This window comes from Urocampus carinirostris, chromosome 19, assembly GCF_059441175.1.
Source record: "Urocampus carinirostris isolate Australia breed hairy pipefish chromosome 19, RoL_Ucar_1.0, whole genome shotgun sequence".
NCBI classification, from domain to species: domain Eukaryota; kingdom Metazoa; phylum Chordata; class Actinopteri; order Syngnathiformes; family Syngnathidae; genus Urocampus; species Urocampus carinirostris.
Window position 1 is genome coordinate 24,346,986 of NC_142367.1, and position 26,150 is coordinate 24,373,135.

General features: G+C 41.9%; 3 protein-coding genes across 5 annotated transcripts in view; 1 reads left to right on the top strand and 2 right to left on the bottom strand.

Moving 5' to 3' along the window:
* nrap (nebulin-related anchoring protein) overlaps nt 1-5,279 on the bottom strand; it is a 73,483-nt gene extending 68,204 nt beyond the window's left edge. The window contains exons 1-2 of the mRNA XM_088324270.1: nt 5,213-5,279; nt 1,735-1,994 (exon numbers count right to left, since the gene is read on the bottom strand). Coding sequence (XP_088180396.1) covers nt 1,735-1,800 — 66 coding nt within the window. The 5' untranslated portion in view covers nt 1,801-1,994; nt 5,213-5,279. The remainder of the gene's footprint in view (nt 1-1,734; nt 1,995-5,212) is intronic.
* Nucleotides 4,854-15,761, top strand: casp7 (caspase 7, apoptosis-related cysteine peptidase). Of its 3 annotated transcripts, none has more exons than XM_088324267.1 (7): nt 4,854-4,951; nt 5,196-5,305; nt 11,033-11,184; nt 11,257-11,385; nt 13,219-13,394; nt 14,344-14,482; nt 15,399-15,761. In XM_088324267.1, the coding sequence occupies exons 2-7, from the start codon at nt 5,196-5,198 to the stop codon at nt 15,623-15,625; spliced, it is 933 nt and encodes a 310-aa protein (XP_088180393.1). In that variant the 5' UTR covers nt 4,854-4,951; the 3' UTR covers nt 15,626-15,761. The 3 variants fall into 3 exon arrangements, with proteins under 3 accessions (XP_088180393.1, XP_088180394.1, XP_088180395.1); XM_088324268.1 differs by having other exon boundaries at nt 13,225-13,394; XM_088324269.1 differs by lacking the exons at nt 4,854-4,951; nt 5,196-5,305 and adding an exon at nt 7,280-7,398.
* A 2,278-nt stretch (nt 15,762-18,039) lies between these two features.
* dclre1a (DNA cross-link repair 1A (PSO2 homolog, S. cerevisiae)) lies at nt 18,040-26,130 on the bottom strand. The gene is made up of 9 exons (XM_088323443.1): nt 25,541-26,130; nt 24,580-25,473; nt 24,377-24,510; nt 24,173-24,291; nt 23,152-23,295; nt 21,173-21,318; nt 20,942-21,096; nt 20,739-20,880; nt 18,040-18,637 (listed from the first exon to the last, which is right to left on the bottom strand). Exons 1-9 carry the CDS (start codon nt 25,884-25,886, stop codon nt 18,489-18,491), a joined length of 2,229 nt encoding a protein of 742 aa, XP_088179569.1. The 5' UTR covers nt 25,887-26,130; the 3' UTR covers nt 18,040-18,488.
* Nucleotides 26,131-26,150: the final 20 nt, after the last annotated feature.

The following is a 26,150-nucleotide window of genomic DNA, read 5'->3' on the forward strand; positions in this document are numbered from 1 at the left end:
ATTTGTTTCCGTTTGCACGACAAAACACAGCAACATCAAGTGGTCGAATAATACACACTGTCCCTTTAAAGATTTAGACCTACGCAGAGTTTCTATTAAAACATTTGAAACAAGTATTTTTTGGGACCATTTTTAAACTTTATGATTATTTCTTTATATCGATTCATATCAATATTAAAATAATGTATTCAGTTCTTGTTAGTGGACGTTCAGGCTAAAATCCTCCGGCGAACCTTATTTAACTCACAAGCCACATGTTTCCCACCTCTCCTTGAACCAGTACCTCAGCTTACAAAAAATACAAATAAATATAAAAAATATAGAAATAGATAGTCTATAATAATGTAAAACATATATTTTTTCGAAAAACAAATTATTTAAACATATAAATCATCAATCACCCACAGCAGGGGTCTCCAACGCGGTGCCTGCGGGCCCCTGGCAGCCCCTAAGTCTTAGGGCCTAAGAACACCTGAGTGGCCCCTGCACAGGTTCTGAAATTAGCTCACCAATGATTGGTCATCTAACTGACATGTTAAAATGGTAGACTTCACTTCTGATAGTTACAACCTGGTAATAACTTAGGTTGTTATTTTAGAAATGTATGTTCAAAGTAGAGATACGATCGGGTTTAAAAAAATCCAGCCCGACCTGACCGACGGGTATAAAAACCCGAACCAGCCCGAGCCCGACCGATTCACTTGATCTAAGGGACCGGGCACGAAGAAATCCCGACGCTGCACTTTGGCGCCAAAGTACGCGCTTCGGCTGAAGTGCAGCGCCTAAGTGTGTTACTCAAGTCAAAGACCGAACGAATGGTACCAAAACCCAAAATAAATGAATATTCTGCAGATCACAAGATGCTAATAGTGAAATATTTGTCTGATAAGCAGAAAGAAAGTTTGTAAAGTTTTTAAGCTGTTGGCCAAAAGCGGAAATGACATATGACGTGAGGGAGGTGGATGGAGGAAGCCGCGCATCTTCTACCTCAACACAGATGATGAACCTTTCTTTGGATTTCGTGATTTGGAGTTGAAACGATCGTTTGTAAGCGTGTTCTTTATGATAGCGATATCTGAATAATAGAACTTATGCGCCGAAGGGCGCCAAAGTATGGCACCGAAGTACGTTACCCAAGTCAAAGACCAGACAAAATTGTACCAAAAAGAAAATAATATTGTGCAGATTAAAGGATGCTCATAGTGAAATATTTGGCCGAAAAGCAGAAAGTTTATAAAGCTTCTAAGCTATTGGCGAGAAGCGGAAATGACATATGACGTGAGGGAGGTGGGAGGAGGAAGTCGCGCATCTTCTACCTCGACACCGAGGATGAACTTTTCTTTGGATTTCGAGATTAGGAGTTTAAACTATTGTTTGTAAGTGTGTTCTTTATGATAGCGTTATCTAAATAATAGAACTTATTCGCCGAAGGGCGCCAAAGTACGGCACTGAAGTAAAAAATAGGTAACTTAATAATGACTTCAGTAAAAGTAAGTGCGCCGAACAGAGTGCATGCTGTGGAGATCCTCCACAAAGAAAAACAAATCGGGAAGAGAGAAGAACAACCCGGCTTGACTTAATGATTGACGTCTTATACCCTAACCTGGCCCGGTTCTAGCACGGGCCCAAGATCTTAGCTCTCATCCAAAGGGTTGCCTTTAAAAATAGCTCTTAGTTTGAAAATTGTCAGAGACCCCTGGAACTACAATATCAATCAAGTGTTGTTCTCATTACCTGATCGATGCAGTTAATCTTCTCCGCCGGGTACACCACAAACCCGCACCTCGCGCAAGACTGCATCCTGTAATCCTCGGTCCTTCTTCCGAAAAAACGTAAACTCCGGACAAGTTTCAGTAGGCAGACAACTTGTAGGCGATGTGTGTCTCTCAGTTGATAAACTTAGCTCTGTCCCTGCGCCACAGACGTCTCCTACTTGACACCATGTCTCTGGATGGACCTCCCCTTCTTGTCCACTGGTGGGCTCAGCTGTCCGTCTGTGGGACATGTTAATGGAAGTGTGTCATGATTCCCCGTTGGACAATTCGGTCAACCTTGTTATGAGACATCGGGAGGGACACGGTGTTGCACGCTGAACAATACCTATAGATAGAGAACCCGTCCACGTCTCTCCAAATAACTCCAAACTCTTTGCGGCACGCGCCATTTATACCGGGGGAGTCAGATGGATTATACCTCGAGGCCCCCTGCCTTGATATAAAATTTTAAGGGGCAGTGGGCTTGATTTGACCACTAGATGTCACTGTGTCGCGCTACTGGCAACAAGTACTTAACAAGCAGGAAGCGGACTACGGAGACAAAATGGACCGTGTTTCTTCTCATCTCTCGCAAAGAATGAAAACGAAAAAAGTTGAATACGAAAAAGAATGGAAAAGGGTAAAAACAAAGTGGAGAAAAAAGCCAGAAGTTAAAAAATAAAAAGGAAAAAAAAAGAAAACAAGACAAATTAAAGGAAGAAAAGAAAAAATCAAAAAAGGATATAAAAAATGAAAAAGAAAAGAAAAAAAGGAAAAAGCAGTAAAGTTAAGTCATATTTATGTGTGACGCCCTTAATCACAAGGAGTCTGTACAGACTGCAGACTATTATGACACCATCCCCTGATCTAAAACCTACATGAGGGCAAGGAAAAACTCAAAACCTCAGTCAAGTCGTGTTTATTTGTTTGGCCCTTAATCACAAAGAGTCTCAAACGGCTGCACAGACTATTACAAACCACAGACTATTATGACACCGTCCCCTAATCTAAAACCTATATTAGGGCAAGGAAAAACTCAAAACCCTCAACATGAGTAAAATGAATAAAACCTTGAGAAGGGACAGTCTCAAAGGGCTGCACAGACCACAGATTTTTACAAACTACAGACTATAATGATACCATCCCCTGATCTAAAACCTACATGAGAGCAAGGAAACACTCAAAAACCTCAACATAAAGAAAATGGAGAATCTTTGAAAAGGGACAGTCCCAAAGGGCTGCACAGACTACAGACTATTATGACACCATCCCCTGATCTAAAACCTACATAAGGGCAAGGAAAAACTCAAAAACCTCAACATGAGGAAAATGAAGAAACCTTGAGTAGGGACAGTCTCAAAGGGCTGCAAGGACCACAGGATATTGCAAACCAAAGAATATTATGACACTATCCCCTGATCTAAAACCTACACGAGAGCAAGGAAACACTCAAAAACCTCAACATGAGGAAAATGAAGAAACCTTGAGAAGGGACCGCACATGAGGTCATCCCCCTTCCAGGATGACCAGGCTGTCATGGATGATGCATGAACAAACAATACACAGCTATTGATAGTGTACACAGGATCTGTTGGAACACTAACAAGCTGTAACTGTACAAAACATGGAAGGGAGATGACGCAAAACAAATTTTACACATTACACACACAAAACAAGAAAAAAAAAAAGGAAAGTGTTTCCTTGCCCTCATGTCAGTTTTAGATCAGGGGATAGTGTCATAATCGTCTGTAGCCTTTTACGACTTCTTGTGATTTAGCTCGTCACAAATAAACGTGACTTCTGAAAACAGCTCACCAGGGATGAGTCATTACGATTTACCGGGATATAAGCTCCGGTTTCCTCCCACATTCCAAAAATATGCATTTCAGGTGAATTGGCCGGTCCAAATTGTCCCTAGGTGTGAATGAGCGAATGCGTTGTCTGTCCCTGTGTGCCCTGCGATTGGCTGGCAACCAGTTCAGGGTGTCCCCTGCCCACTGCCCGGAGATGGCTGAGATGGGCTCCAGCCCCCCCGCGACCCTAATGAGGATAAGCGGTACGGCTAATGAGATGAGATAAGATTTCCAACCGGCATGAGAAATGGCCGACATGATTGGTGTATTTAGACACATGATCAATCCTTCCAAATTTATTTTTCAAATGAGCTTATTATTTATACATATAAATATCACTCAGTGCCCTTATGCATATATGTTTGAGTGGTTGACTGAGCCTAATTTTACCGGAACAGGATCAGGACCCAAACGCGTAACGTTACTCACACAAGCCTTTTATTTTACGGGAAATGGGGAGTCGTGCACATTAGGCAGCAGTCTGGCGTGAAATGATAGGAAGCCAGAGGCCGACGAGATCGATACCAATTTCCCGAGTTGATATCGGACAGATGGGGTCGATACTGGACAGGACGGGACAGACAGGATTGATATCAAAACAGGTTATCGAAAATAACCCCGTCTTCCTGCCTGATTGCTTCTCCTGGCTTCCCGATCGTCTCCGGTTCCCTGTCTTGCTTACGATCCCCAACCACGCTTCGTTCTCCTATCCCAGCTACCCAACTTGTTCTGATCCATGACTGCGCTTCGTTCTCCTATCCGACTTGCTCCAATCCACGATCGCCCTCTGCTCTTCGACTTGGCTGTCCGCCTCGCCACCTGTCACCGGCCGGGAGAGCTTCCTGTTCCACCACCCCAGCAAACACCAGATCGCTGTTTACCCTTCTCTCCCGGATCCCCCCCCCCCGATCCTTAATAAAGTGTCGTGGGAACGCTACGCATTTGGGTCCCCTGTTAGTTCCGGTCGTGACAGAGTACTTTAATAGATCCGGATTTTATATAAAAGTTTTTGCATTTTTGCTTATGATTGAAATCAGTATCATTTTCTTTAAATACGTTGTGTTTTTTAACCACTAGGAGGCGCTAAGTAACACACACTTTCCCTTTACCCTCATTTTTAAGCGTGCCCGTGACCCATCCAATATGGCCGCCATACGCACAGACAAGAACCAGGAAGTGTTTACAGTACCACGTCAGAAGTGAACGCCTCTTGGAGATTCCCTGTTAAACTTGGCCGAAGAACTTTGTTTTGAGGAAGTGAAAGCGTGTTTCTGCAGAACGAACGACTTTTTTTTTTCATTCAACTACAACGTATCGGCGTAAAAACCACTATAACAACACAACGTGAGTCTTTGACAGTGTGACAACCCCTTAAATAGTCGGAAACGTAATAAAACTACTTTTCGCTTAACACGGAGTTCCACCTTGCGTTACAATGTCATTTATTTTCTCTTAACTACTGACATAACTAGTAATTTATATATTCGCATCATCAATTAAACTATCCATGCACAACTGACTTGTTGTTTAGTCAAAGTAAGCGAAATAAAAGTTTGGTCAAATGACGCTAACAGGATGCTAACCACAGATGGCTGGAGAACCTACCGAGAAAACTCATCTTGAAGATCCAGAAGATGAAATGTCGGTGGACGTGACCGACGCTAAACCTGACCGCAAGGGGAGGTTTTTACTCTTTGGGTAAATGGACACACTCAAGTGATGTATTTACCTTACTTTTGCCTTCCCAGTGTAGGGAACTGCCTTCGCGGGCACAACGTCTCCACTGAAGAGATTAAAATAACCACAAAGGAATTAATTCAGTGCAAATGTGATCAGAAAACGTGGCAAAAGGTTAAATAGATGAACTAAATAACTCACCTCATTATGCATTTACATATGCGTCCACAGCAGGGGTCGCCAAGCACTAAAACATATTTGTATACAGGCATTTACAGGTATATATACAGGGTTGGGTAGGGTTACTTGAACTGGATTACTTTCAATGACTTTTGGATCACTCCAATACCAAATATGCTAATAAAAGACAAAAGAAACTCAATATGAATAAAATGACTCAATTTTGTGCAGGCTTGGGGAGTAACAGAATACATAGAGTTTGTACGTATTTTGTAGAGAACCGGCTTCTTCGGCTCGGCTCACTAAAAAGAACCGTCTCTTTCGGGTCCTAAACGGCTCTTCAGGTTGTTTTTGCTTCTTTAATCCCAACATGACCAAATATTATGTAAAATTATAAACAAAATGACTTAAAGGAAGGGGGAAATAGAACAAAAAAGAACAAAATACCAAAATGAAAAAGTAGTGAAAAGCTGAGAAAAACAGAAACAAAAAGAAGAAAAAAAAAGAAGGAAAAATTTAGAAAAAAGACAGAAAAAAAGAAAAGAAAGAAATGTAGGAAAAAGGTTAATGGAGAACAAAGTAACAGCTCGGAAAAAATAAACAATGAGATTTTTTTTAAAGGAATTTAAAAAAAAGTAGAAAAAAACACAGGAAAAAAGAAGAAAAAGTTTGTGTTGCATTCAAATAAATTGAAAAATGATATCAAGTGAATCTTGTCGCCAACATTGTACTTCCACAAAAAAATGTGATTAAGTACAGTTCTGTATCTCAGAACCGACTCAATAAGCCCCCAAAAATGTTAATATTATGCGACAAAATATATCAGGGAATAAAAAGAAATGTATATCTTGTGAAAGAATTGTAAGAACAAACGACGTTTGTAGGCCGTACAACCTTTGCAATAGTACATGAGTCAATTCTTTTAAAAGAGAAAAATAATTTTGCATTGCCGGAAACTCAGCAAAATGTAACTTGATGTCAAGTTTTGGACATGTTTGATAATGATTTAGTTGCCACACTTGGGATTGCTGTTGCTCACTGTTGTTTCAAGCGTTGCTCACCAACTTTGTGTGAACGCTCAGACCCATAAGGAAAATTACAGGGAACATTGCCCGTGACCCTAGTGAGGCACAGAACTGATGATCCAGATAGTGTCTAGGCCAGCAGAGAAGACATTGCAGGCCCCGATGGCCCACCACTGAGTCATCGCGTCGATGCACCCCCCAATCCGAGTGCTATCCCCATTGACCTCGCGCGTGGTCACGGCGACGTGACGTTCGGGGGGCCCTCGGCTTGAATAGGCCTTTGGAAAACGCTGGTGTGTTGGCGAGGTTGCTGAGTCAGGGTGGAGGACGGCGGTTGTGGATGCCTCCCCCCCACTTCCGGCGGCACCCCCCTCTCCGACCTCCGGACACGCAGTCGGGTTTTTCGCCCCAGCACAGAGAGCATGTCAGTGTCCTAGCCCTCGCCCGCCCCCCCAAAACTCATCAGGAGCTACATATTGGTTTGCAGATGCAGAGTGGCGTAGCGCTTGATGACGAACCCGGGTAAGTCAATGGCCACGTGATCCGCAGCGCCCTCCTCTGCCCATCCTGGCATCGGACGCAGGTGGGAGGAGGTGGCGCGGAGAGCTCGGGCGTCAAATCACACCTTTGATAGAAAACCAGCGCGCTACGCGGCCGGGGCTTTGTTGACCCCGGTGGCCGGGCTCTTCTGGAAAACGCTGCCCATCTGGATTGATCTGCCAATGAATGGCAACACGGCAGCGACTTCAGAATAGCCAAAAGGACATTTACTCTCGCTAATTTTGCATTCTTGATACTTCTGCCTTCGTTTTCCTGTTTACACTTTGAAATGTTTGGGAATCGGATTCCTATTTAGGCTGGATTACGTTGATGCCTTACTGGAACGCTTATGTACTTTTTGGTCTCTGAGTAAGTACTTCATTTGTTTTGCGTTGGGCTAAAACTGTTATCGTACAGAAATGATGAGGTATTTCCGGGGATACACAGGGTTGGGTAGGGTAACTTTAACTTGATTACTTTCGATGACTTTTGGATGACTCCAATACCAAATATGCTAATAAAGGACAAAAGAAACTAACTATGAAACAAATGATGACTCACAACACGTGGTAAGCTTTCTCTCCTGGCTTTGATCTCCGGAAAAACAAACATAAAATGCGACAGAAACAAAATGAAAATAAATCCAAACAGCTTGCCAACATCATTTTTTGCCGTTCCATGTATTCTGTTACTCCCCTAGCCTCCACAAAATTGAGTCATTTGATTCCTATTTCGTTTCTTTTGTCTTTTATGAGCATATTTGGTATTGGAGTCATCCAAAAGTCATTGAAAGTAATCAAGTTCAAGTAACCCTACCCAACGATTACCGTCCTCATTACGTTCTGCTTCTTCAAGTCAGGTCACATTTATTTGTGACGCCCTTAATCACAAAAATGTCTCAAAGTACTGCACAGAATTACAATGACACCATGGCCTGATCTGAAACCGACATGAGGGCAAGGAAAAACTCAAAACCTCAGCGTGAGGAAAAAAGAAACCTTGAGAAGGGGCCTCACAAGTGGTAATCCCCCTTCCAGGAGTACCAGGGTGGAATAGATTTAGCATTAAGTCACAGTACACAAACATAGTAAACATCAATAAAAGAGAACACTAGTCAGATACAAAATCTTTCGTATGTGCTGCGTATAAACTAGCGAAAATGTTCTCATATTTAATTTTGCTCTTTTTCTATTTAAAAAAAGATCTATTTTGAATGACGGAAAATAATTTGGTGATCTTATGAAGAAAAGACCTGAAAATGCTGCAAAAGATCTTCTATATCAGATCCATCTGCCTGATTGTTTTTAAATATTCTTCCCAAATTACTTTGGAAATATGTTTAAAATATGTATAACAAGAAAAATCTGCATTTTTTTTCCCTGCAAGTAAGTTGGGATTTAATTTTTTGGGCAACATTCGAAAAAAAGAAAGTCTGTCAAGAACCAGAACAGGATCAGGACCCAAATGCGCGACGTTCTCACAGCAGATTTTATTTTACGGGAAATGAGGAGTCAGGCACGTTAAGCAGCTGTCTGGCGTGGAAAGACAGGAAGCCAGAGACCGACGAGATCGACACCAATTGCCCGAGCAGATATCGGACGGATGTGGTCGATACCGGACAGGACGGGACAGACAGGATAGATAATGAATGAGGAAATAGAAAATAAACAGGACAAACTAGACAGGAATGAAAACTGGAGAAAATAATAAACAGGACAAAAATAAACTTGAACGAAACTGGAAACCGATATTAAACAGCACAAAATAAACGGGAAAAATACCGGACAGGAAATACCAACAGGAACAGGACCGAGTCTAAACCCACGTCTTGCGGGGCAGAAGTCCGTTGACGGGCCGACAAAGGAAAAATGAGACCACTGAGCTTAAAAAGACAGAAAGCCAATCGGTCAATGAGCCGCAGCTGGTGCCACGCAGGCGGGGCCAATTGGGCGCCATGGCAACTGTGACATAGACAAAAACATGGGCAAATATTATATTGTGTGTCTTTTTAGTGTTTTTGTCAGGAAAGCAGTGTCTGTTCAGAATAGCATAGCCTAAATTAAAGTAACCAGTTATCAATTTGGAATCCATCATTTTTGCAATGATATGACCAATATATATACACGGGTTTTATCATTATCGTATATCCTTACTCACATGATGACTTTGAGATCTGAAGCGGAAAAAATAATGTAATAACAGTTTACTCCAATCCAAACTAAACTCAAATAATGCACCATCTTAATGCCATTTGTAGATCTAAAGGACATATTGTAATATATGTTTCATCATTTTCTCACCACTCAGAGAATGTTACAGTCGCGTCCCGCTTATATGTATTTTGCTCCATGTCGGGGCAGCACGGCAGTACAGTGGTTAGCGCGTGTGTGGCACAGCTCTGAGGCCATAAAATCGAATCTCCTGTGTGGAGTTTGCATGTTCTCCTCGTGCTTGCGTGGGTTTCCTTCCACATTCCAAAAACATGCATGTTAGGTGAATTGGCCGGTCCAAATTGTCCCTAGGTGTGAAAGACCGAGTGAGTTGTCTTTCCCCAAAACACTGCCCAAGATAGCTGGGATGGGCTCCAGCGCCCCCGCGACCCTAATGGGGATAAGCGGTGAAGATAATGGATGGATGGGTCTTAATGTCATCTTTACAGCTGCTTTAGAATTGCATAGTATGAGTGGTTACCTCAACAAACCGTGTTATTTCATCATTAATAGTAGCCTCGTGGGCTATGTAATACCATGGTTTGTACGAGTGCTTGAAATCCTTAAAAGCTTTAACTTTAATGTGTTTTAAGAATTGAAACATACTTGAATTGTGGGTGAAGTCCACTATTGTGAATTTGAACTGGTCATCTGGGAAAATTGGCCTTCAAAGTTCTTGAATTTAGCCATGAAGGTGTCCCTCTAATTTTCCTTACGGGTCTGAGCGTTCACACAAAGTCGGTGAGCAACGCTTGAAACAACAGTGAGCAACGGCAATCCCAAGTGTGGCAAGATAATTAATTATCAAACATATCCAAAACTTGACATCAAGTTACATTTTGCTGAGTTTCCGGCAATGCAAAATTATTTTTCTCTTTTGAATGAATTGACTCATGTACGATGGCCTACAAACGTCGTTTGTTCTTACAATTCTTTCACAAGATATCCATTTCTTTTTATTTCCTGATATATTTTGTCGCATAATATTAACATTTTTGGGGGCTTATTGAGTCGGTTGCAAGATACAGAACTGTATTTAATGACATTTTTTAGTGGAAGTACAATGTTGGCAACAAGATTCACTTGATATAATTTGAAATTATTTGAATGCCACACAAACTTTTTCTTCTTTTTTCTGTGTTTTTTTCTACTTTTTTTTTTAATTCCTTTAAAAAAAAAGTCATTCTGTTGACTTTTTCCGAGCTGTTACTTCTCCTTTTTGTTCTCCATTTCCTTTTTTCCTACGTTTCTTTTCTCTAGCTTTTTTCTAAAAAAAATTCTCTTCCTTTTGCTTCGTTTTTTCTCAGCTTTTCACTACTTTTTCTTTTTGGTATTTTTTTTCTTTTCTGTTCTATTCCCACTTCTTTTAAGTCATTTTGTGCATCATTTTACATAATATTTGGTCATGTTGGGATGAAAGAAGCAAAAACAACCTGAAGAGCCATTTGGGACCCGAAGGAGCCGGTTCCTTTTAGTGAGCCGAGCCGAAGAAGCCGGTTTTCGACAAACGCTACTAACTTTACTCAACTTCGTTCTACATCGACTCGACTTCAAAATACCGCATTTAGGACACGTCAGGGGAACCCGTGTATTTTGACATGCACTGTAACTTTGACTTAAGTCGCTTCTTAATTAGTAATTTTGAGCCCTGATTTTTGTGCGCTGGCTAGATTTTCTTGTGCGCTGAGAATGTGCGAGCAGCTTAGAGGGAACACTGTACGAACCCTGTTTATAGCAGCCACTTATGCACCAAAAGATTGCTTTGTAATCCATTTGTCAATCTCCGTTCACAGCAAGAAGAATAAGGATGGCCAGACGCGGGAGCAGGACTACTCTTCTGAAAGCCATTACAGAATTGTCTCACCAACATTCCAGTATAAGATGAGCCACCAGCGAGTGGGCAAGTGCATCATCATCAACAACAAGAACTTTGACGAAAAGACAGGTACCGAAAGCAATAAACGCGCTTTTAAGGCGAAAGCCAGACGTCTGAGCGCTCCCTGTGTGGTTTGGACAGGGATGAACGTACGCAACGGGACGGATCGCGACGCCGGCGAGCTGTTCAAATGCTTCAAGAGTCTCGGTTTTAACGTCTTTATCTACAACGATCAGACCTGCGAGAAGATGGAGCGTCTCCTCAGGGAGGGTGAGTAAGGGGGGCGCTATTTGCAACGGAATTGTCATGAGTGTCATTGATAGCATGACAATAAACACTTTGAATTGAGTTTAAAACGGACTCATCACAGAAACATCAAGATCGTTCTAAAAACAAGATACCGGGAAAATATAAATCCGCATAGCTCACCTAAGTTCTCTTGCAGCCATCACGTTCAATAATGATACGTAACCATGGTCTTCTTACAACTGTGAGTGTAGTAAATCCAGGAGAGTAAAATATTTCCAAATACAGAATATTAAAAAATGTTTTCTCTATGCCGTAGTGCAACCCAACCAACGTGTGATTCACATTCATCTTTTTCGGCCAATTGCAGGCTTTGTTTCGCCCTTTTAGCCTATGCGAGCCTGTAAATGATGAAAAGGATCCGCCCCCTTTACCTCCGAATAACTTTAGCCAATAGTGACTGATTCAAATGATGATTGACACATTGGTTAGGAAATGAAACACCGGTATATAAATCCCAGCATACAGCGCGGACGCCTTCGCCTTCGGGGGAAAATCTAATCGGCGGCTGCTTGCTTTAGTTGCAAGACTTTGCGACTTAATATTGATCCATATATAAGGCGCACTGTATTATAAGGCGCATGGTCAGCTTTTGAAAAAAAAATAAAGGCTTTTAGGTGCGCCTTATAGTGCGGAAAATACGGTAAATCTGCATTTCTATAGCGCTTTTCAAGTCAATGAAGACCTCCCAAAGCGCTTTACAATGTGCTTCACACTTTTCCCTTTGACACGCTAACTAACCGATAGCAGCGTCAGCTATTCAAGGCAACTACCTGCTACTGGGGGCTGTTCATTACCCACATATAATGTACACAAGTGAAGCCTTGTTTCTCGCAAGGGTTACGTTAGAAAAACCTAGTTTGGCATATATGTGTACATATTAAACCACAATGTTATTGACACACTGTCACGATCCTGCACCCATGTTGTTTTTTGTAGCTCTCTCTATTGTCCTCCTACCTTTATTAGTATTTCTTCCCCTTGGTTCCTTGCTAGTTCCTTGTCTGATTAATTGAATATATTTTAACACATTTTTTTTAGTATATGGAAAATAATACAGAAAATGAGCTAAGGCATTTAAATACATGATTCAACAAAAAGTAAATGTTTTCTAAAGTGTTACGGCTAAAATAAATAAGCAAAATGTTTTGCCAAATTTCACCATGTCAATTTCATGATTTTATTTTTGACTTATTTTCATCAGAAGAGGAAAACAATACCAAGAAAAATTCGATAAAGTTCCAGGCAGTGGACCAAAAATTTTAAGTTTTTTTTAAATTTTCTGACGCTTGAAGGAACAGTATGCTTATTCATGTTGTCAATAATAACATTAATGGATTAATCGAGTATTTGTCATTTGGTCGAGTTCTTTGCAGTGTGCATAATACATTTGCCCTTCATTTGCATGATTAGCCCTGCCACCCTTTCCGCCATATTTCTGTCTCTGCGTATATTTTGGGGCGACGCCCAACGACGTCCTCTCCAAAAATTTCTTTCAATTTAGGGGGGTACCGTTAGCCTAATCTTATGTAAAATACATTTTAATAAGGTGACCTATGAGTATTTAAAGATATTGCACATTCATGTGATACCTCATGTATTTCTGCTTATTGTTCAAATCAATCTTGTCTTTTTTTAAGAATGCATTTTTTATCATTGGGATGCTCTTAATAATACACATTGCCATTTAAGGATCATTTGTTATTATTTTAGCATACTTTGAACATTGAACAATTTGGAAAAATATTCTAAAAATTAGCACAAGTGTTTCAAACTAAGTGCGTCTGTCTGTGTTAGCTTCAGAAGAGGACCACAGTGATAGCTCATGTTTCGCCTGCATCCTGTTAAGCCACGGCGAAGAGGGCATGATCTACGGCACGGATGGCGCCATGCCCATCAAAACCATGACCTCTCTGTTCAGGGGGGACATGTGTAAAAGCTTGGTGGGCAAGCCCAAACTCTTCTTTATCCAGGTACGGTCCAAATCACTCTTATAACATATACAGTGCCGTAAAAAATATTTGCCCCCTTCATATTTATCACTCACAAATAGGTCAGAGTTTTTGCGAAAACACCTAAATGGAATCTGTTAGACAAAGTGAAGTAGGTTACAAAATCTCAAAAACACAATTAACATGCCACGATCCAAAGAAATTTCAGAAAAATATAGAGAAAAAGTGATAAAAATCTATCATTTCGGAGAATGTCACAAAGCCATTTGCAAGGCTTTTGGGCTCCGGCGAACCACTGTCAGATCCATTATCCACAAATGGAGAAAACAGTGGCAAAACTTCCCAGGAATGGTTGATCAAGTGAGACGACTCCAAGAGTGAGACAACATCCAGGAGGTTAAGAAGAACCTCGAAAAACATCCAAGGAACTGCAAGCCCTGCTGGACTCAGTCGGTGTTCATGACTCCACTAGAAGAAAGACATTGGCCAAAAATGGCTTCCATGGGAGAGTTCCCAGGCTAAAACTACCACTGTCACAACAGAACACAAGGATTCCTCTAGTATTTGCCAAAAAGCATCTTGATTATCCTCAAGAATTTTGGAGAAACATTCTGTGGACTGATGAGTCAAAAGATGCTGTGGTGTGAACTTAGATGGGCAGTTCATGCTAGAGAACCCTCCAATATGGCATGTTTGAAACCATTTTGCAAATAAGAGTGGGCCAAAAGATTTGATTTCTGTTATCGCTGCCAAAGTTAGCCCAACAACCTATAAGGTCCAGGAAACAATGACTTTTTCACATAGGGCCAGATAGGTTTTGATTTTTGGGTGCCTTATTAAATGGAACATTTGAAAACTGCTCTTTATATTTCCTTGGGTTGTCTCTGCGCGTTATTATAATTGGCAAATACTTTTTCACGACACTGTAACATACGGACTATATCCCAAGGTGTTGCGTCAATGTCCCCAGGCTTGTCGGGGTTCAGAGTTCGATGACGGCATCCAGACGGATTCGGGTCCTCCCAACGACAGCTTGGAGACGGACGCCAACCCAAGACATAAGATTCCGGTCGAGGCCGATTTCCTGTTCGCCTACTCCACCGTGCCAGGTGAGTCTGTTTATTAGGATCTAACGACATTTCTAGAACAAATCTCCAGGATTACACTTGTTGTATTTGTTCATGAATAATGCACACCCCTAAAATCGGTTTAACGTGCAGCCATGATTAAAATAAATCATTGACAACGTAAAGTATTAACACAAACCAAAATCGAATTTATTATGTATTTACTCATTGTCCTTAAAAATCCCATTCATCTTCAGATACACAAAAGTAGTAGAGTTCTTTCTTTTGGATTTGTTGTTCCTGTGCGAAAGATCTCATGGCCTTATACAGCACTTTAAGTTTCAATGTATTGCCTTAAAGGTGATTTCCAAATACACTTAGATTGGATGATTGTGGGGTCTAAGAAGCAGGCCACTGACGTGTGGGAGAGCTATAAATTGGCTAACGGTAGAAAAAACATCAAGCAAAGACTTGATAAGTTTTTAACCAGCTGCAGCGGGGAGAGTAGCGGGAGGACAAGCAACTGGCTCGTTCTCGCTCACCGTCCACACTCACTCTGGGTCACCCCCCCGTCTGCCTCTGTGTTTTATTGAAACCACAAGACATGGAAAAGTACTGGTATGTTAAGACAAAGACAAAAGACCACCCACATGGAAAAGTACCGACACCTTTAAACAAAGACAGCAAGAATATGAAACGGCCAAAAGGAACATCAACTGATTAGAAATACACACCTTGAGCAAATACGTTTAAGCCTACTTTACATGGACGCACAATGGGACAATCGGGACAAAGCTGGCACCAAGAAAAAGCATTTTTTTTTTGTTAGTAGTATTTTATTTAGGATATATATATATTGTCATAATATTTTGACCATTTCTGTTTGGCGGCCCGGCTTAAGAAGCCTGCCGGTGGCGAGAATGAAGCGAGTGCTTGTAAATCTGACTGACGTTGGCAGGGTACTACTCGTGGAGGAACCCCGGGCGCGGGTCCTGGTTCGTGCAGGCGCTGTGCAACGTCCTCAACGAGTTCGGCAAGCAGCTGGAGATCATGCAGATCCTGACCCGAGTCAACTACATGGTGGCCACCAGCTTCGAGTCGTGGTCGGAGGACCCGCGCTTCAGCGAGAAGAAGCAGATCCCCTGCGTGGTCTCCATGCTGACCAAGGAGCTCTACTTTAACTGAGCCAAGGATGAAGCAGTCTGGGAAGAACCGTTCAGGGAGAGTTTCGGCCCCGCGGGAACGAGCGCTACACTTTTTCCATTGTCCAACATCGGGCCCGGAACGAAACATTTTTTTTTAGTGGCACTGATGGTAAAACCTCTTTCCCCTCCCCTTTAGGGTTTTCTTCACACAGTGGTGTCACGTTTGATCGGCAGGCATTGTGAGATATGCATGTTCTACTATCATTTCACTTTTATGACCGCATCTGTCGCTGCCATTTTCTTGTCCGGATAATCCCGCTAACGTGCGGTTTCGATCCTGTTCATGCCCTTGGGTATGATTTGCAGACGAAACAAGTACAATCCTCAGGTTCATTCGTGTCGAACGGGTCAATGTAGCATTCGAAGTATCTCATTACTGTGACTCTATGGCGAAATAAATATTAAATCTATAGATCATTCACGTCACAATATATAAATATCACACTCACTTTCTAATCTTGATGTTAACATCCTGTACGGGTTGAATTTACGCTTAATGGTGGCAAATGTTCTCATGCCATCAATTTCATTTTCTTGTGTATTTTATCAACAGCACGCCAACATTTAAAAGGCAATTGATTTGTTCATGTAATGATTAACTCATTCAATGCCAGACGTTTCTCTCAAATGGGAAGAGACTCATTTTCGAAGGCCTAGGGAAAATTTCGTTCTGTAGCTATATAGATATAGCACATATCAAAGGAAAGCTTCTTTCATTTTTCTTGGGTTTACCAGTAAACAACTGTGGATCATTGTTAAGTTTCTTGAAAATATTTGTTCACAAGAAAACTGCTTTTTTTAAAAGTATGGATTTCAAGCTGAACTTTCACTTAGGTGCTTTTCTTTTTGTATTTGAGATACCTCCAATATCTAAACAATGCTTTTTATAAGGACAAGGGCACTTTGTAAGTAAAATAACATTTAATTGCTAGAACACTGAACTTATGCATAAACTTGTCAATGACTGCGGTTTCCCCTGACGTGATCACAGAATTTGGCTCACTCGGGGATGCCTACACACTCTCAAACGCTGGATAGGGGAAGTAAAGCAAAACGAGGAAGTAGGGCCTCCTCAATGTGTGGACAAAGATCTGATCAAGGCCATTCCTGCCATCAAGTGGTAATTTGTCATGCCCTTTGACTTCCCAGCGGCCAAAGCCTTTAGTATAGTTTAATTCTTTTTGAATGAAACAAACAATATTTTTTAAATTACATTTTGAAATCGCTCCTAAAATGTATTTATACGTCATGGCACTGAATGAGGTAGTGGATCATAGCATATTTATTTTCTTTCTCACTCTTTGAAAACCTGAAATTGTTTTCAAAATTGTGTATTCTTGACAAAAATTCTCATACTAAAAAAAACCCCCCATAAAACATGATTTAATAACTTCACCACAACAACAACGAAGAAAAATAGAATAGCTTTGTTGAGTATTTTCCCCCCAGTCTGCTTAGAATAATTTTGCACCATACAATGAGAAGTTCACAATATAGGATATCTTGAAATGTTGCTTTTAAAATCCCAATTTGCATTCAACTGGTGAAAATAGATCCTATTACACAATATCCTTTTTCCCTGTTGCCGCACTCGCTTCCGTTCATTTTCCAGGTCTTTTAAACAATCACCCGTACAAAATTATAAACCCAAACTCCAGGGTTGCTTCCTCTGGACAACATGGATCTCTGATGAGTGCTTGCGCCACTATTTTTCTTTTTAAATGCTTTATGGTGTTAAATGCTTCTGTCATCACTAACTTATTGAAAAGGATTTGGCTGTATGCATGACTTAAACGAGAAATATAATCCGAACCGGTGTTTAAATTGTAGAACGGCAAAACAGAAGAATGCTTTTGTAAAGCTTTCTCGTATTAAAAATGAATTGATTGTGCAATGAGCTGCGTAGTTTGTAGACATTGTACTCGGGACTTTTACAAATGTTCATTTTGTTCACTGATGGTTGTTTCCTGTATATAAACTAAATGTATATTTAAAACATTTTATATTGACCGAATGATAAGTTAGTGAAGTCCTAGAAAAAATAAACCTAAATCTAAAAAAGGGAGTTACTTGTCAGCGTGTATAGTTTGTAAAACAAGTACACTGAGTATGGGGTACTTGATCAAGTCACTTACAGTAGTTGTGAAACTTTTCATTTGTGTTTATGACTGCATTATACTGCCCCTTAGTAGTACCGTTTGTTTTTAAGAAATAGAGGTGTACAAACCCTGAATATAAAACATTTATTGTTAGAAAAATATCCAAGTGCTTGATAAAAACTGCATTGATATCATACATTCTCATTGTATCATTACACTGATCCGCTCGTTTTTTCCCTCATTTAAGTCTTATTTGGAAATAAAACCTGGGATCGTTATTTATGATTTATTTACATTAGGGGTAAGATCATAAGCCCGGAATTTGGGTCAGGTCTAAAATGTCAATCACTACGTTCGGGTTCAGGCCAGGCTTGTCTATCACTAACTCTTTTTTTTTTTTAAAATCATCCAGCAGTCATTGCTTTTGGTTCTTCTTTGTGTCAAGCAGTGGAGGGTTGAGGCGCTTGACGGCGCTACCTGAGAAGGGGACTGAACCAGTCGTATAGATCCTTCACCGTGCGACAAAAGGAAAAAGAAAAATGACGAGTGGATCATTTGGGAAAAAAAAAATCAGAGCCTGGCCTTCACATAATATGAATATTCAGCCTTTCTTCGGGCTCGGTCCCTCAAATCAAGTCACCGGGTCAGCCTCGGGATGGTTCGGGCTTTAATACCTGCAAGCCCGGTTCGGGCTGGATTTTCTAGGCACGATCTTTCCACTATAGTACACGGAGTACCTGAGTTTCAACCGAGCCACTCGCTAAAGTGCTTCTCCATGGCTTTCCTGCCAGCCCAGCTTCCGTTGTTCACCGTGGGGACGATTTTCAGCGGTCGCAGCCACCGCACGAAACGTTTGAGCTCGGCGAAGCTGCTGTGCTCGCTGTATGGAACCCCTGCGGATGAATAGGGAGGTTATGCCAAGGCTTGCTGGGTAAGAACCTGCAACTCAAGCAGAGCTGTCCAAACTTTTTGGGCATAAGGACCATTAGCAGAAAAAACAAAAAGGGACACAGTGTAATATTTTACCACTAGGTGTCACCGCAGTGTCGTGCAACTGATAATATAGGCTAAAAGCACAAAGAAGAAAACAACCTTAAAGAGTCCAGAACGCACCATTTTATTTCTCGTTTTCTGCCCAGCGTTTTTTAAATTCTTGCTTTCCGTAGCAGCAAGACGGCAGTCTTTAATGTCAGCTCCCTTTGAGTGACACTCATGTAAAATAATTGATTTTTTTTTTTTCGCATAATGCATAATTATGATAGTACATGTATTTTTTTATGTTGCTGCAATGTGTAGTGCAACCAAAAACGAGTGCTAAAAAGCACAAGGAAGAATATAAACTACATAGACTCAAAAAATAGAACAAAACTTACAATTTTCCCCTTTTTTTCATCCAATCTTTCATAAGGTATTCTGGCTACACATAGAAATAAGATGGCGGATCATTTTGTCATTCTTCTCTTGGTGAGGCTCATGTAAAGATAATGCAAATTCCTCAACCTACGAGCACTTATAAAAGTGCATGTTTGTACAGTAGCAACTCCTGCTAATTTTGTTCAAATCTCTCTTTTTATGAAAAGTTTTTCTCACCAGTAGAACCCACAAAGTAATACAAGCTGTCTCTTTAAGGATAACTAGTTGCCTACCCACACCCAACCTCATCTCATCTCATTAGCTCCACCGCTTATCCTCAGTAGGGTCGCGGGGTGCTGGAGCCCATCCCAGCCATCTTCGGGCAGTGGGCAGGGGACACCCTGAACTGGTTGCCAGCCAATCGCAGGGCACACAGGGACAGATAATTTGCTCGCTCATTCACACCTAGGGACAATTTGGACCGGCCAATCTACCTGAAATGCATGTCTTTGGAAAGTGGGAGGAAACCGGGGTGCCTGGAGGAAACCCACGCAACCTCTCAGACTTAAATAACAGTTCCATCATTCGACTGGAATATAACTCACCCATTGCACCGATACTTCATCTGGATACCGTCAGGGCACAGAAACAGAAGAATAGGATGTAGTTGGGCCCACTTTGGGAAAAGCCTGATCCCCTCTACTATTACCCTTCTAAAATACCACACGCTGCTGGCCCATCCAATCCGTCTGCCTTCATTCACCCATTGTAAAGTTTTTTTTTTTTTTTTTTTTTTCCAGGCATTTTTTGTTTTCCCCTGGTTAAGTCAGTGGAAGTGAATTTTCCCTAATAAATTAATCAATAAAAAAACGTTTTTTATCTCTTGTAAAAGGTTGATTGGCAAAATTAAATATATTTATAAACTACATTCTATAAAACCTAGTTTCATTTTAAAATTTCAATCACGGGGCGCTGAAATGGGCAGCGGCGCAGTGGTTAGCGCGTGTGCGGCACAGTTCTGAGGTCATGAGATCGAACCTCCTGTGTGGAGTTTGCATGTTCTCCCCGTGCTTAGATGGGTTTTCTTCGGGCACTCCGGTTTGCTCTCACATTCCAAAAACATGCATGATAGGTTAATCGGCCGGTCCAAATTGTCCCTAGGTGTGAATAAGCGAGTGAGTTGTCAATAGCTCAGGAGGTAGAGCGCTCGTCTTGGGATCAAAAGAACGCAGGTTCGATTCCCGGCTTCTCCATGTTATATGTCGAAGTGTCCTTGGGCAAGATACTGATTCCCTAATGCCCCCAATAAGCCAGTTGGTGCCTTGCATGGCTGCACGGCCGCTATTGGTGTGTGAGTGTGTGAACGGATAAGTGTGAAGCACATTGTAAAGCGCTTTGGGAAGTCTTCATTGACTTGAAAATTGCTATATAAATGCAGACCATTTCTGTCCCTGTGTGCCCTGTGATTGGCTGGCAACCAGTTCAAGATGTCCCCTGCCCACTGCTTGAAGATGGTCGGGATGGGCTCCACCACCCCCGCGACCCTACTGTGTATAAGCGGTGCAGATAATGAATGGATGGATGGGGCGCTGAAATGGGTTGACAGGCCTCAGACACACTCGAGCCAATCTGTCATCTTACCATAGAGAGATACGTTTCCACTGACGACAGGTCGGACGTCTTGCAATGACGCCATCTTCTGGCTGAAGGTCCAACCGGTTGGCTTGAAGGCCAGAAGACGATTGTATTGGCTGGAAAACTTTCCAAGATGCTCGTGTAGTTTCTGCAAAAACACATTTTCAATTATGATGGGGATGATAAATGTATCATTATTTTTCCCTTACTTTGACGTTGAGTTGCATCATGGGAAGGACATGGACCTGCGCCGCCTTCCAGTCGGTAGTCAAGCATCGCTTGATGTCTTCTGACTCCAGGCAGCACATCGTGTTGTATTTATCCCGGGAGAGGCAAACTTTGGAGCCCAAAATATCCGCTAAGGCTGCAAAAAGCCAAGGATCCTTCAGTTTTTCGGTTTTCCTGTCCAACACGTCAATAAAATCATGCCAGAAGCTCACCTAAGAAGACTTTCTCCTTCCCCACGGAGTAAGACCCGCACACCACGAGGGTTCGAGGGTGCAACGTCACAGACTCGAAGGCGGCACTTGCGGCAAAGTTGATGACTTCCTGTTGCCTGGGGAAGGTGTACTCTGGGCTGCAATACCTAAAGGAACCTCATGGTTAGCGGTCCTCAATTACATGAAGTCAAGTCATGTTTATATATCCCTTTATCATAAGAAGTCTCAAAGGGCTGCATTAGACTTAGATGAAAAATCAAAGGCCCGGTCATAGCCCGTACCCGGACTTAAATTCAGGTCGGGCTTAAAATGTCGATCATTACGCACAGGTTCGGGCCTGGCTTCTCTCTCACTGCCTTTTCTAAAATATTATCCACCCTTCTTTTTTTAATGTTCCCTCTTTTAGTGGAGGATTCGCCCGGAAAAGTGGGCACACGGCGGGGGTTGCAAAGACAGCCAAAATCACATTCCCTTCTATTTTCCAAGTCCACACATATAGAACATGAAAATTTTTAGTTTGCTTTGGGCTTGGTCTGGGCTTTTATAACTGCGGGTCGGGTCGGATTTTCTAGGCCCGCTCTTACCTCGAATTTTAAGAGTGTATTTCAACCAGTGAGTTTTGTTCTGCTGGAAATTGCACAATTTTTGGTTTACAAATAAAAAAACCTTGCCAACATTCAATAGTTTTGCTTTTTTCAAGTAATCTGATGAGTAACTATAACGTTCATTCATATCAGCAGGTGGTAGCAGATTACTATTTTTGTCCTTTTATAAAATAATTATGGTCTCGTATGGTTGTACCAGGAAATATATCAGATAACCTATTTTGTTTGATGAAGATGTTTAGGATTGCACGGCAAAAAATGTAATCAAATAAAGTAAAAATGACCAACCAATATGAAGAGCTGAAATGGTAACAAAAAGCCAGGTGTAAAGATAATTTAGGTGCAGGATGGTGCTAGCCAGCCACTCCCCCCAGGTTGGGGCCCTCTAGGGGTGGAGGGTGTTCCAGACCCTCACAAAAAATGATTTGTCTGGTTTTAAGTGTCTTTTTTAAATAAAAATAATGACTGTGTTTTTCTAGAAAAACAAGAAAATAAATATTGTAAAACTTGGGTTAACAAAATGAAGTAAAACCCAAAATAACGCCAACATTATTAATTAGAATGAACAACCTGCACATAAGAAAACTGAGACTTGCATATTTAGGCAACATGATAACTTGAGCTTTAAAAAGAATTAAGCTGGTGCTGGAAAATCCATCCATCCGTTATCTGTGCCGCTTATCCTCAGTAGGGTCGCGGGGGGTGCTGAAGCCCATCCCAGCTATCTCCGGGCAGTGGGGAGGGGACACCCTGAACTCATCGCCGGCCAGTCGCAGGGCACACAGGGACAGACAATTCGCTCGCTCATTCACACCTAGGGACAATTTGGACCGGCCAATTCACCTGAAATGCATGTTTTTGGAATGTGGGAGGAAACCGGAGTGCCCGGAGGAAACCCACGCAAGCACGGGGAGAACATGCAAACTCTGCACAGGAAGGTTGGTAGCTGGATTTGAACCCATGAACTCAGAACTGTGCCGCACACGCGCTAACCACCGCGCTGGAAAATATTTTTTCTAAATTTTTTGATGAAATAAAGCGTGCCTTTGCTCCCAAAAAGTTTAGGAAACGCTGCATTACAGCCTCGAATATATTACCACTAGATGGCCCCGTTTTATCTAACACATACAAAAACCAGTGCCACAGAGATCAGTGTAGCAGCAGGACAGCTTCTAAGTAGTGATTCCACTCTGAAATGAAATACAAACTTCTGGCTCTATAATTGATTTTATAAAAATCAACATTGGTATCATAGTTCTAGTACTTTTGCTTGGTATTCAAATGAACGTTTTTTGACTGAATGAGGTTTTTTTTGTACCACTAGATATTACACACTGTCCCTTTAAACGCTACATGTCGAGAGCAGTTACGTACGTCGTGTCCAGGTAGAGCGTGTGCACCCTGCACCCCAGTAACTCCGGGTAGACCTCCATAGAAGGATCGGCCCGGAAGTCGCCTGTGTGGAGGACGGTCTGTCCGTTGGGAAGGAAGAACAAAAACATGGCTGCCCCTGGACAACTGTAAAAGTTGCAAAAAAGGAATAAAAGGGTTAGCGACAACACCACTGCATGAAAATATAATACAGTGGCTTGTGAAACCATTTGGCCCCCTTAAACTTTGTGACTTTTTGCCACATTTCAGACTTCAAACATCAAGATATAAAACTGTTATTTCTTGTGAAGCATCAACAATAAGTGGGACACAATCATGAAGTGGAACTCATTTAATTGGATATTTTAAACTTTTTTCACAAATAAAAAAAACAAAAAGTGGGTGTGCAAAATGATTCAGCCCCATTGTTTGTTTAGGGGAACGGCCCGATCTGGGTAGATTTGCAGTAGTCTGATACTCCTTCTGTTTCAAAATTACTGCTTGAACAGTGCTCCTTGGGATGTTTAAAGCTTGGGAAATATTTTTGTATCCAAATCCAGCTTTAAACTTGTTGATACTTACAAACAACAGTATCTCGGACCTGCCTGGTGTGTTCCTCGTACTTCATGATGCTCTCTGTGCTTTAAACAGACCTCTGAGACGATCACAGTGCAGGTGCATTTATGCAGGGACTTGATGACGCACAGCTGGATTCCATTGATCATCGTTAGTCATTTAGATCAACATTGATTCATTCAGAGTTTGCTGCAATGAAAGTAAAGGGGCTGAATCATTTTGCACACCCACTTTTCCGTTTTTAATTTGTTAAAAACGTTTAAAATATCCAATTAAGTGTGTTCCACTTTATGATTGTGTCCCACTTATTGTTGATTCTTCACAAGAAATTACAGTCTTATATCTTTATATTTGAAGTCTGAAATGTGGCAAAAGGTCACAAAGTACAAGGGGGCAAAAGTTTCGCAAGCCACTGTATAAGGAGGAAGAAAAAGGAATTATGACATACTGGTTGGCGTCCAGGAGGATGACCTGCACTCCCTCCACGCTCACCCTGGTATTCATAGGGAGGACATGCACATGCTTCTCATGCACTTTCAGTTTGCTCTTCACGAGGTTGCCGGTGATCTGAGGTGATCAATTTCAGGTTTTAAGGCACACAACTCACCCACTTCATCACATTTCCCATCCAAAATCGCTTATCCTGGCTTACTTTGTTACAGTAGATGGGGAAGGTGGAATTCTTGGTGAGTCCTCCATAGTGGTCCGAGTGGAAATGGGTCAGGAAGTAGGACGTGATGCCTTCGATGGCCCCGTACCGAAAGGCGTCGATGGCGAACGAGGTACCTGAGGGAAGTTAAATTACACCTGAAATCGTAACATTTAGACAAGTAGCAGGAAATAGAGGTGACATACCAGGGATTTTTTTATAAAACGGACACCTTCGTGTTTGTTCATCACCATTTTCTCTGTTCCACCATTTGTTTCTTCCTTTAGTCAGTTTGTTGCCAACTTTGCTAACATCAACCTCGGATCGATCCGCATCACCAGCCTCATTCTTTTTCCAGTTCCTCTTTGAGGAAACCCCACCGACTGCGGTTCTAGAAACCTCAGCTTTCTCTTCTACCTTCAACGCTTTGAGGCCAAAGAACACTCCAATGTCCGTTTGTTTGAGTCCAGAACTAAGACCCGGGCCAGTCTGAACCTTCTGTGAAGGTGCTGGACTTAACTGGGTGGGTTTAAAAGATGAAACTTGAAGACTTTCCTTCAGACGATCCAAGACTTGTTTCTGAGGGGATTGAAAGCTTTCAGCTTTAATCGGTGAGATCTTACTGTTGTCTTCTAGGTCATCTATTAAATCTAGAAGTGGCTCATCTTCGCTGAAGAGAACCATGGAGTCTTCAGAACCTTCTTCTTGGACTGTCTCAGGCGGGGGTCCCGAAAGAGGAGAGTAGGAAATCAGATCCTCGTTGTCCTGAGTATTTGTTTCATCTGGTGTCTTTGTCCTACTTTCCTGTGAGGAGGTCGCCGATGACTGGCCATTGGATGACCACCCTTTTTTCTTCTTCATGTCCCCCGGCCCTGGCGAACGCAGTAACAAGAGACTGTTAATGGCTTGGGATGGTGCCGGCGAAGAGGTCACATCAGCATGGTCTCCAAGGGAGTCTTTGTTAGGAGTAAGGCTCTCAAAGTCCTCTGAGTGAGTCTGCTTGTCAAGGCTGTTGGCTCTGGCGTACGCCAAGTGCGTGTGGTTGAACTTCTTGTAGTGATTCGGAACGGAGGACGAGCAAAGCCGGCCGTCGGGACATTCTACGACACGGACAGTATTAAAACAGTGCAATAATTGCAGACGTAACCAAATGAAGCTCATCCTTACCTTTGCAAGAATCCCTTGGCGTATCCAGGCATTCAGCTACATGCCATCTCTGCGATTGCACCAATAAAATACGGAATGGCATTTGGCAAATGGGACAAAAGTCTTCCTTGGTTTCATTGCCAACATTTTGTGTCTCAATTTCAAGCGAGGAAGAGCTGGGATCACATTGTCCGTTGTTTATATTAGAAGTGACGTCACTAGGAGTTTTTGTGTTACATGACCGTTTCGCCTTCGTGCATCTCCTCCTGGTCGCATTCCCACAAGGAGACGACGCTTTTGTTTTCTTTTTCTTGACGAGAGGTTTATAATCCCAAATGTCGCTTTCGGAGTCGGTCTTTTGGGACATTTGGGACCAACGTGAAGCCTTACGGGCATCAAATAATACAACTCGACGTGCCCAAAACCCTCGTGATAACAAAAGAATTGACGCGTTTTAACATTCCAACCCAGTAAAGGGTAACACTAAAATAATAACAAAAACTATTGTAAGGAATTGCAACGAATACTTATTGTTTACGAAAGCGACATGTCAATTGTAACACTTACCGCCACCCCGCCAGGTTGAATTAAGTAAATGCATTACACCAAATAGAGCGGCACTTTCGACGCT